Source organism: Triticum aestivum, chromosome 2B, assembly GCF_018294505.1.
Source record: "Triticum aestivum cultivar Chinese Spring chromosome 2B, IWGSC CS RefSeq v2.1, whole genome shotgun sequence".
NCBI classification, from domain to species: domain Eukaryota; kingdom Viridiplantae; phylum Streptophyta; class Magnoliopsida; order Poales; family Poaceae; genus Triticum; species Triticum aestivum.
Genome location: NC_057798.1, coordinates 798,172,549 through 798,183,985, shown reverse-complemented (window position 1 = coordinate 798,183,985; position 11,437 = coordinate 798,172,549). Strand labels below are relative to the sequence as shown.

Here is an 11,437-nt window from a genome sequence, read left to right as displayed (position 1 = left end):
TCGAGGGACATCATCGAGTTAAACGTGTGCTGAACTCGGAGGTGCCGTGCGTTCGGTACTTGATCGGTTGGATTGTGAAGACGCACGACTACATCAACCGCGTTGTGCTAACGGTTCCGCTTTCGGTCTACGAGGGTACGTGGACACACTCTCCCCTCTCGTTGCTATGCATCACCATGATCCTGTGTGTGCGTAGGAATTTTTTTGAAATTAATACGTTGCCCCACAGTGGCATCCGAGCCAGGTTTTATGCGTAGATGTTATATGCGCGAGTAGAACACAAGTGAGTTGTGGGCGATACAAGTCATACTGCTTACCAGCATATCATACTTTGGTTCGGTAGTATTGTTGGATGAAGCGGCCCGGACCAACATTACGCGTACGCTTACGCGAGACTGGTTCTACCGACGTGCTTTGCACATAGGTGGCTGGCGGGTGTCAGTTTCTCCAACTTTAGTTGAACTGAGTGTGGCTACGTCCGGTCCTTGAGAAGGTTAAAACAACACTAACTTGACAAACTATCGTTGTGGTTTTGATGCGTTGGTAAGAACGGTTCTTGCTCAGCCCCTAGCAGCCACGTAAAAATTGCAACAACAAAGTAGAGGACGTCTAACTTGTTTTTACAGGGCATGTTTTGATGTGATATGGTCAAGACGTGATGCTATCTTTTATTGTATCAGATGATCATGTTTTGTAACCAAGTAATCGGCAACTGGCAGGAGCCATATGGTTGTCGCTTTATTGTATGCAATGCAAACGCCCTGTAATTGCTTTACTTTATCACTAAGCGGTAGCGAGGTCGTAGAAGAAATAGTTGGCGAGACGACAACGATGCTACGATGGAGATCAAGGTGTCGCACCGGTGACGATGGTGATCATGACGGTGCTTCGGAGATGGAGATCACAAGCACAAGATGATGATGGCCATATCATATCACTTATATTGATTGCATGTGATGTTTATCCTTTATGCATCTTATCTTGCTTTGATTGACGGTAGCATTATAAGATGATCTCTCACTATATTTCAAGATAAAAGTGTTCTCCATGAGTATGCTCCGTTGCCAAAGTTTATCGTGCCCAGACACCACGTGATGATCGGGTGTGATAAGCTCTACGTCCATCTACAACTGGTGCAAGCCAGTTTTGCACACGCAGAATACTCAGGTTAAACTTGACGAGCCTAGCATATGCAGATATGGCCTCGGAACACTGAGATCGAAAGGTCAAGCGTGAATCATATAGTAGATATGATCAACATAGTGATGTTCACCATTGAAAACTACTCCATTTCACGTGATGATCGATTATGGTTTAGTTGATTTGGATCAGTGATCACTTAGATGATTAGAGAGATGTCTATCTAAGTGGGAGTTCTTAAGTAATATGATTAATTGAACTTTAATTTATCATGAACTTAGTACTGGTAGTATTTTGCAAATTATGTTGTAGATCAATAGCTCGCGTTATAGCTTTTCTATGTTTTTTATATGTTCCTAGAGAAAAACTATGTTGAAAGATGTTAGTAGCAATGATGCGGTCTTGTTCTGTGATTTGAGGTTTATCCTCATTGCTGCAGAGAAGAATTATGTCCTTGATGCACCGCTAGGTGATGGACCTATTGCAGGAATTGCTACTCCTAATCAACATGAATAATATATTACTAATAGGCCGCATATCTCCACGGCACGACACAATTAACTTTGGGAACATCGACAGTGTTGTCGATTCTTACAAGACGTATGACCAGTTCAGTCTCAGCCAACGTACATATACTACCCCATCACAGCTACCAATGAAGATTGTAGTGTAAAATTTCTCCTATATTGACAAGCACAAGACAAAATTACTACGATTTCTATGGGGACAAAAGGGGTCCGCCATCTGGTCTATGCACGGAGTAAGTAGGGCTTAGCACGAGAAGCCATGGGAGCATGGCAAAGTGGCAAAGATATATGTCAAGTGTGCTATTAGTTTTTGGTAATTCCGAGTTAACGGACCGAATGAGCTCAATTATTTCACACAACGATAGGATTTTTGCTGTCTCGTAATTTCAAGTATGGGGCATCTGTAAATGATATGTAGTTAATGAATTCGTAAGAATCAATGTTGCGGTTTTATTAACAGTTAAGTTTCAAGTGACAGCTTGTGGTTTAACAACTGCTAGTCCTAATCAACAAGAATAATATACTACTAATAGGATGCATATCTCACGGCACGGCACAATTAACTTTGGGAATATCGACACTCTTGTCGATTCTTACAAGACGTAGGACCTGTTCAGTGTCAGCCAACGTACATATACTACCCCATCACAGCTACCAATGAAAATTATAGAGTGAAATTTCTCCTCTATTGACAAGCACAAGACAAAAATACTATGATTTCTATGGGGAAAAAGGGGCCTGCCGTCCGGTCTATGCATGCGTCCATCTTCTCTGACAAAATTTCCAAGTCCTAACGATATAGGCATGAGAATGCAAATGCGGAAACATCACAGAAGTGAAACACACGACATAGAAGGCGCCGCCGCTGTAGACTGTAGAGTAGTGGACTGCCAGTGGAGGTCAGCAGTGTGAGTCGGCTCCAGGGCCGGCCCTGTGTTTTGGAAGGCCCTAGGCAAACTCGGTGACATGGGCCCCTATATAAATTTCAACCAAATTTGACTATAATAATTCAACTGACTCCATCAACAACAATAATAACTAAATTCGAACCGACTCCATCGACAACAATAATACTAACCATCCAGACTCCTTGACATATCCATAGTTACTACAGCGGCAAGCAGGCAGGACGAAGAGATTAGAGACCAACCGTCCAGACTTCAGACGAAGGAAAAGAAAATGAGCAGCCGGTACCGATCGCTGGCGCTAGCGTAACACTTCGTAATCGATCGCATGGGCCTCGCGCCCTAGCCCATCTCGTTTTTTACCATTTTTTTGCTGGCCATTAGTATGTATATGTACTACATCATGGGCCCCCCTCCCGCCTGGGCCCTCGGCCGCCGCCCCACCGCCCATGCCCCAGGGCCGGCCCTGGTCGGCTCAATGGGTCTAACGGGATGGCCTACCTCTAATTAAACCCTCTCTTTCTTGCAAAAATCTCCACTACATGGGCTATACCAGATGCAGGTTGTAGCGCTCCAGCTCCACAGAGGGAGCTCCCTATATGTTTCGAGCGTAGCACAAGGGAACATCACGCCAACTTACAGGGCGTGCGCAACTTCCTGCAATAACCAGGATACATAGATATAGAGAGAGCATATTGGTTATGATTTGACTCAAAGGATCCTTGTGGTAATGTCAAGTGTCGAGACATTAAGATAGTATGTATGTATGCTACAAGGAACATAATAATAACACATCAATTTGGTGTTGCAGACGTTGGAATACAGTGAAATTACCTGGGACAAAATATCAATGTAGCAGCGAATCACCAAATGTCAGTATAATAAAGATCTACGGCCCATGTTTATAAACAAATAATACGAAAGCAGCTGGTTCAGCACAGAATGGCCTGTTGGCCCAAGTTCAGAAAGAAACATGACGAATTTCGATGCATTCATTCCAGGGCATCTGCCCAAAGAAGTTCAGGAAAATTCCTTCAGCATATCAAGGTTGTTGAATGACATCTTCAGCATTGATAAGCTTCATTCTTTGCCCGTCCGAGAAAGCCGTGCCACCATTCCTAGGCTGTCACTATTTTGTCCAGCATATAAACATGATGAAACCACAGTAAGAAAATAGTTATGACAAGCATATAAATAATATGGTTATGCATACATAAGGCTGGGGCATCCATCACATGAAATGTATTTGTTCAGATAATTATTTATGTGAGCAAACCAAGGAAAAAGTCACCAACATAAGTTGCTAGAACTGCATGTTAGTAAGAGAAGGAACGCACATAAGGAACTTAGAGAAACATTTTACAACTGAACAAAGATGCAATATGCTGAATAAAGAGGCAGAAATTTGCCTTGTGAGAATATGAACTATGGTTGCTAAGAGAATCAAATACGCAATATTAAATATCCAACCAGTATACAATGTACATATACATACCTTGTGCCATTTAACTGGTAAACATGGTGTAGACATCTAGGTCTTCTCCATGAAGCCGCTGGTGTTGCTCTTGAAGCCCAGGTAACCAGCGGGAAGAGATTTCTTGCATATCCTCACCCAGCCCCAACAGCTGCAACCTTCCCACCCCCACTACATGGCTTAAGCTTGGACTACCACGTACACGCAGTTCTTTCACTTGAGGGAGGTTGGAGATCCTCTGAAGGCCTTCACATTTCTCAATAATAATGAGCTCAGAGAGCAGTGGGAGGTCCTCCACGGCCTTCAAACTGTTTGCTCCAATTAATTTGAGCTCCTTCAAGCTGGTGGTGTCCACTCCAAGCCATCGAGGGAGAGCCCTCAGCTTTGGGCAACCTACTAGATGCAACTTCTCCAAACGAGGCAGCAGTTGCAATTGTGCATACTGGGCATCAGCACTACAAATCTTAGCAGCTCCATCCTCTTCCTGTTTATCAAAAAAAGACCACTCCTCCCAATTGGGCATATCTTTTATGATCAACCATTCAAGTTTAGGGAAAACAACTAACTCATTATCCTTCCTGCAACCAATAAAATCATGTCCAACCTTTGTAACTGCATATGCTCTATCAATTCTCAGAAATTTCAAGTTAGGTAACCGCCCAATGGATGGGAGATTCACACATGATCGTAACTCTCCGAGGTACATGTGTATTATTGAAGACAAATGGGCGGTACCAAACCAGGTGGGGAACTGCCGACCAAAGAATCCGGAAATTGATAGGTTTTCCAGGTTGCTTGGAGGTATTAGATCCTCAATGAACTTCTCAGCATTGCTAACATCTTGTTCCAAATATGACCCATCTCTATGCTCAGTCCACGACAGTGCTAGTTCTTTTAGATGTTTTTTGTCCACGAGCACTGTATTCGAACTACGATGTGCCGCTCTTTTCAATCGAACCAGTTGAAGATACCTCATCTGTGACACACTAGACAACTCTTCCAACTCCCATCCATATTGTACATCAGCATTATCACTTCCATTACCAACTGGAAATCCTCGTAAATGAGTGAGAAACTTCAGTTTTCCTATCCCCCTTGGAACATGATTTATTTCTGTTCCAGTAAGACAAAGACATCTTAAAGTGCACAACTGTGTCATCCCGGATGGAAGGCTATGCAGAGCATCACAGTATCTCATGCTTAACACTTGAAGGTTTTTTAGGGAGCCAATGGATTCTGGAAGACAAGATATGCCAGAATAATCTAGATTAAGTAGGCGTAGATGTATCAGTTTTCCAATATAATCTGGAATGCTTTGCACAAATGAGTAATTTAGTACCAAAACACGAAGGAGCGGAAATCTCTTGAACAATGTATCCTCAATTCTTCGTGGACCACAAATAGTTAGGAACGTCCTCACCTTAACTTCCACGTTATCCATGCTAGGTAACACCAATATGTCCTTCTTAGTGACAGCAGTAACACGTCGTAGTTTTGACATATTTTCACTCCTTAATGATTCAACATCGCCAATAAAACATTCTTCTCTTGATATAATACAAGCAAGTTGTCTTAAGAGGTCATGCATTTTGCATTTAGCCTGGTCAAAACACCTGTCATATGGTTGGAGGAGATTCCGATGGACAAGCTCGTAGAAGTACTCTTCTGCTATGTCTTCTAATAGTTGGCCTTGCTGCTCCTCGACAAAGCCTTCTGCAATCCATAACCTGGTAACTTCACCTAAGCGAATGACCGAATCTTCTGTATACAAAGCACAATAAAGAAAACACTGCTTTAGACGATGCGGCAACTGATCGTAGCTTAGATACAGACATCTTTCAATATCATCAGAGAGTAAGCTTTGGGAGACAGCATATTTTCCCAAAAACTTTTTCCACTCATTCTCTGTTTGATCTTTGCATACCAAAGCACTAGCGGTAACCTTGATTGCAAGAGGAAGGCAACAACATTTGCGAACAATCTCAAATCCTATATTTCTTAAATTTTGCACTTTTTGCTCTTCATCAATGTGCATGCTCTTGCAAAGTAGCTCCCATCCCACCTCTATTGACATGGGATCAACTCGATGCTTATGCTCTACACCAATTCTCATTGCAATTTGATCATCTCGTGTGGTTACCAATATTACTCCGGTAACTGTTTCATTTAATGGAATTCTTAGTAAATCCATCCACACATCGGAGCGCCACACATCATCTAGAACGAGAAAGAAACTCTTGCCTTTGATTGTTTCTGCAAGCTTTCTCTGCAACTCTGTCATGGTTTCACCTTGCTCATGATGCACTCCAATATTTCGAAGAACCTCTTTGAGAAGAGTATCTTCATTGTAGTCTTGCGAAACACAAATCCATGCATGCATCTTGAAGCTTCCTTTTATTTTTTGGTCATTGTATATTCTTTGAGCTAGTGTTGTCTTACCAACTCCTCCGGTTCCAACAATAGCGATCTTGTAGGACTTACTTTCCTTGTGTGCAAGCACTAAGTCCACCAACTTCCTGCAAGAATGTATGATTTCCTTTCCCACAAGGTTAGGCTCAACAAGCTCGGAACTTCTTATCATTTTGGATATTGGAGCATTTCTGGTAGGTTGTGTACTACCGGTGAATGTTAAAAATATCTTGTCATTTGTAATGTCCTCTATCCTCTTGTTGAGTCTTCTAATCCGAACAGCAACATCATAACGTGGCCTGAGGGTACGAAAGCTAGATGAAATTGAAAGGCCTTTCCATGCAACTAATTTACTTGATGATGATGATGATGAAGGATTGTCAGGAAGTAGCTTGCTTCCTTCACATCTAGCCACGTCCAAGATTTCATCAACATCATATATAACATCTCTCATTTGACCAAGCCAGTAGTTAACGGCTAGCTCTTTTGTCCTCCTGCTCTCAGCATCATGTATACAACATTGTATTAATTCTACTCGTCCCAGGATTTTACTAAGATCTTTTTCCACCCCTAGGAGTAGTCTGACTTCATTACTAATGAAATGTTGTAATTTACAAACACATGATCTAAGCAAGCATTCTAGTATGGTTGCCATGGTCCAGACAAACTCAGAGCCAGAGATCCATCAAAAACACCACGGTGACTTGTTTTGGAGAATCGCAAAAACCGAAAGCTGAAAATGAATGCACAAGATATGTTAACATGCTTGAGACAAGTCTCGGTAACTTATACTGATATAGAAGTATAAGACATTAACAAATACCACTACTGAGTTTTATTTTCATTTTGAATAAATTTAGCATAATGAAGCTTTGCAACTTATTTCAGTAGGAGGTCCAAGCCAAGTATTGAGTTCTGATTCCCGAGTCAGCATGTTGTGCTTTCATATTTCATTGTGATTGCAAATTGACATGTGCTTAAGTTTTCTATATTAAAATGATTCATTAGTTTGCTAAATTTGCATGATTGGATGGTGGATGTCAAATGGACGCTGCATAGTGTCGCAGTAGAATCGAGCAGATCTCTCGACATGGTATCCTGGCTAGGCGAATAGATCAACTAAGAAATAGGAGACCAGATTTACCCAGGTTCAGACCCTCTCAATGTAGTCCAATCCACTAACTTGACCCTAGCTACATGGTTCTAGTACGAGACGTCAGTGGAGGAGAGTCCTCCACGGATCCGGCTTGCTTGTATTGTATAGCAAGGCTTCCAGAATCCTCCTTCTACAGATCTGATGGGCCGGCACGATGGCCCATGGAAGAACCGACCTAGGGGTCCGTAGGACGGTCTATGTGGGCCGACTACCAGCAAGGTGGGACACACTGAGCCGTAACACCATCACATAGCTTCCTATGTGTCTAACCAAAGAAAATGGTGCATTGAATTATTTTTCAATCTATGACGACATACACTCTGACTTCCTAGTGTGACTCTCGTCTTTGCTTCGAGTGATTTGGAGTGTTGTAGACATTCCTCTACACCAATGTATCTTAGAGCATCTCCAGCCGTTGGCCCCCCAGGAGGCTTGAAAATCACCACCCGGGGGGGAGGGGGGAGCCGCCGCAAAAATCGGCGCTGGGGGCGATTGGGTTCCCAGCTGCTGCCCCCAGGTCGCCCCCAGGCACCGATATCGACCCATTTGTTTTGCAAAGTGACCGCTTTTTGGCCCAGTTTCGGCGATAAACTGGCCCGATATCGGTGCAAATCGGCCCAAATTTGCCGTGGTTCGGCGCAAATTCAACACAAGTAATTTTTTATCACATAGTTCATTACGGAAATTCAATATAAATCAAATAGTTCAACAAAAAATAATTCAATACAAATTATATAGTTCAACAAATAAAAACTCTTATTTCATCACATGTCGAGTTAGGTGTTGCCCTTGAGCCTCCATAGGTGCTCCACCAGATCATGATGCTTTTGTTGATGCACCTGAGGGTCTCGGTTCTCCTAACACATATTGAGTAAGGCAGTTCAGGCTGCCGGTAGCTGGTGATCAACTTGCGCAAGAGAGGACCCTGCCTGTAATATGGTTCGGTGTCAAACACTGGCTCTTCCTGCTCGCTCTCAACGATCATGTTGTGCAACATGACACAACAAGTCATGATCTCCCACATTTGATCTTTCGACCAGGTCTAAGCAGGGTACCGGACAACAGCAAATCGAGATTGGATCACACCAAATGCCCGTTCGACATCCTTCCTGCAAGCCTCCTAAACCTTCGCAAAGTGGGAGTTCTTGCCTCCTAACACAGGGTTTGAGATAGTCTTTATAAATATAGACCATCTCGGATAGATGCCATCAGCTAGGTGTACCCCTTGTTGTAGTGCCGCCCATTAACCTCGAAGTTCAGCGGAGGAGAATGACCTTCAACAAGCTTGGTAAAGACAGGGGAGCACTGCAGGACGTTGATGTCATTGTGAGTTCCTGGCATCCCAAAGAAGGAGTGCCAAGTCCAGAGGTTCTGTGTGGCCACTACCTTAAGTACCACACTGCAACCGCCTTTGGCGCCTTTGTACATCCCCTGCCAAGCAAATGAACAGTTTTTCTATTTCCAATGCATGCAGTCGATGCTTCCAAGCATCCTAGGAAATCCTCTTGCTGCATTCTGTGCTAGGACCCGAGCAGTGTCTTCAGTATTGGGTGATCGCAAGTATTGCGGTCCAAACACTACAACCACTGCCCTGCAGAACTTGTAGAAACACTCAATGGTCATGGACTCGGCCATCCGCCCATAGTCGTTGAGTGAATCATTGGGAGCTCTGTATGCAAGCATCCTCATAGCTATCATGCACTTCTGGATTGAGATGAATCCAAGTGTACCGGTGCAATCCTTCTTGCACTTAAAGTAGCTGTCGACCTCCCAGATGGAATTCAAAATCCCGAGGAAAAGCTTTCGGCTCATCTGATAACGGCGCTGAACTATTCTTTCGTCGTGCAATGGAGCGTCCGCAAAGTAGTCGGAGTAGAGCATGCAATAGCCTTCCAGATGATGCCGGTTTTTTGCTTCCAGCCGCCCGGGCGCAGAGCTAGCTCGCCGCGGCTTTTCATTCACGAGCAGGCCGGCAAGGGCGGCGAGGACCATGAGATGCTCCTCCTCCTAGACATTGGCATTGACTTCCTCCTCCAGCAACACCGTGAGCGCCTTCTCGTCGTTCGAGTCCATCGCCGGGCCGGGCAGGCAAATTGCCGTACACCTAGCGGGCGTCGTAGGTGCACAGCCGTCGGTAATACCGCCCTGTGCGGCCGGAGCACCAGAAAACTCTCCCGGAAGGTGGTGAAGAGGTTGCTGCGGCGAAACCTTCTCTCCTTTCCGGCGGTGAATGGCCTATGTAGCGGTGATGGGCGGTGGGCGGCGCCGGGATCGGCAGGGTGGTGGCCGAGCGAGCGGGGGTGGGGGGGGCGAATCTGGACGATTTCCTTGACTTTTCGCCTGACAGTGTGGCGCAGGCGTGTTTTTCCCTTCCGCCGGAGCCCCCGAGCGCCCCCAGCGCGCTGGGTTCAGCCTGGGATCGCTGGGCTCAAAAATGGGCCGAGCTGTCGGATTTTGGCATCTTGGGGCGCGACTGGGGCTTTTTATCGGCGCCGGGGCCCCAAAAGTCGCCCTGGGGGGCCTGTTGGGGGCGCCGCTGGAGATGCTCTTACCTTGGGCGTGTGTGGTGTGGCCTTGAGTTGTATGTGCTAGTTTGCATGGCCGTTGCTTTATATATATATAAAGCGGGGCGTGGGCCATTTTCGGTAATCATGTTTTTATTTATGTGCTTGAACCAGCTTGTCAATCAATAACCCATACTGGCTTTCCTCATGCTAGCCTAGCTAGGGATCATGGTAGCTAACAGATTCCATTGTAATCATGAAAGTAAGATAGAGGATTCTCCCGGGACGCAATGGTGGGCACACATGGTTGTGAACCCACCAGCTCCTTGTTCTCATTCATTGATGTAAAGTTGATTACAAGTCTGTACCTTCCAAAGCCTGTCTCCCAATGAGGAAAAACCCGTCAATAATATGGATCAATATTTATCACCTTGAGAACCCATTTTGCTTCGATGGTCAGCCCGTTGCTACTTTTAAGATCTCGCACAAAGCTAGAACAAAGATATATAATAGAAGATTATGGATCAGTCACCAGGAGAAAAGCATGCTGTTGCTACACCTGCAATATAGATAGTACAAGATTATCGATCAACTAGTTAACAAAAGAAGTAGCACCCACTGTTTTGTAGATCCAAAAGTGCACAACATTGAGATCTAATCGAACATATACCTGGATACAGATGAGTAACATGATGAGTGTGGCGCAAGAGGAGAGCGGCATGGTGTGTGCTAGCACAAACTCCTTCCTTTCTCCACTTGAGTCCTGCTTGAATCAGATATCTGCAACCAAGACAAAACTTCCTCTGAGTGGTGTCAATCTGCAAACGCTGATTAACTGGAGAGAACAAATGGAACAAAATTCCCGAGGCCTTACCAGACCCAGTAGTCGGGTACTGGAGACAAACCTAGGAGCAAATGATGGACCCGTGGATACCCGGGCTGCCAACACTAGGTGATAATGCCCCCCTCCCCTTCTTGCGTACAAAAGTTCAGGCCATGACCGGACAACATATTCCACAAAGGCGGCGAGCTGTGACGGTGTGCTGAGCCGAAAGAGACTCACAAGCTGATTAGTGTCCTTCCTTTGTGGTAATTTACTAGTAGCATTCGTCACCGCCCACTGACAATGATGAATAGATTAACCCAAGTAGCACTTTAAAATAGCAGCAAGAGGACATCAGTATTTCTTTTCACCACCCTAGCTATGCAGAGGACCGTTGTTTGCTCATGGTGTTTGTATCCTCTTGATGCTTTTTTTTGAAAAGGAGGATTACCCCCGGCCTGTGCATCTGGGCGATGCATGCAATCATTTTATTAATTAT

The 11,437-nt window shown here is 44.6% G+C and overlaps 1 protein-coding gene across 1 annotated transcript; it reads right to left on the bottom strand.

The window, feature by feature from the left end:
• Nucleotides 1-3,406: 3,406 nt before the first annotated feature.
• Nucleotides 3,407-10,896, bottom strand: LOC123047510 (putative disease resistance protein RGA4). The gene is made up of 4 exons (XM_044471078.1): nucleotides 10,786-10,896; nucleotides 10,484-10,674; nucleotides 4,068-7,188; nucleotides 3,407-3,701 (listed from the first exon to the last, which is right to left on the bottom strand). The coding sequence occupies exon 3, from the start codon at nucleotides 7,108-7,110 to the stop codon at nucleotides 4,078-4,080; it is 3,033 nt and encodes a 1,010-aa protein (XP_044327013.1). The 5' UTR covers nucleotides 7,111-7,188; nucleotides 10,484-10,674; nucleotides 10,786-10,896; the 3' UTR covers nucleotides 3,407-3,701; nucleotides 4,068-4,077.
• Nucleotides 10,897-11,437: the final 541 nt, after the last annotated feature.

Coding starts and splice junctions, on each gene's coding strand:
- LOC123047510 (XM_044471078.1), bottom strand. CDS start 7,110: ATGGCAACCATACTAGAATGCTTGCTTAGATCATGTGTTTGTAAATTA.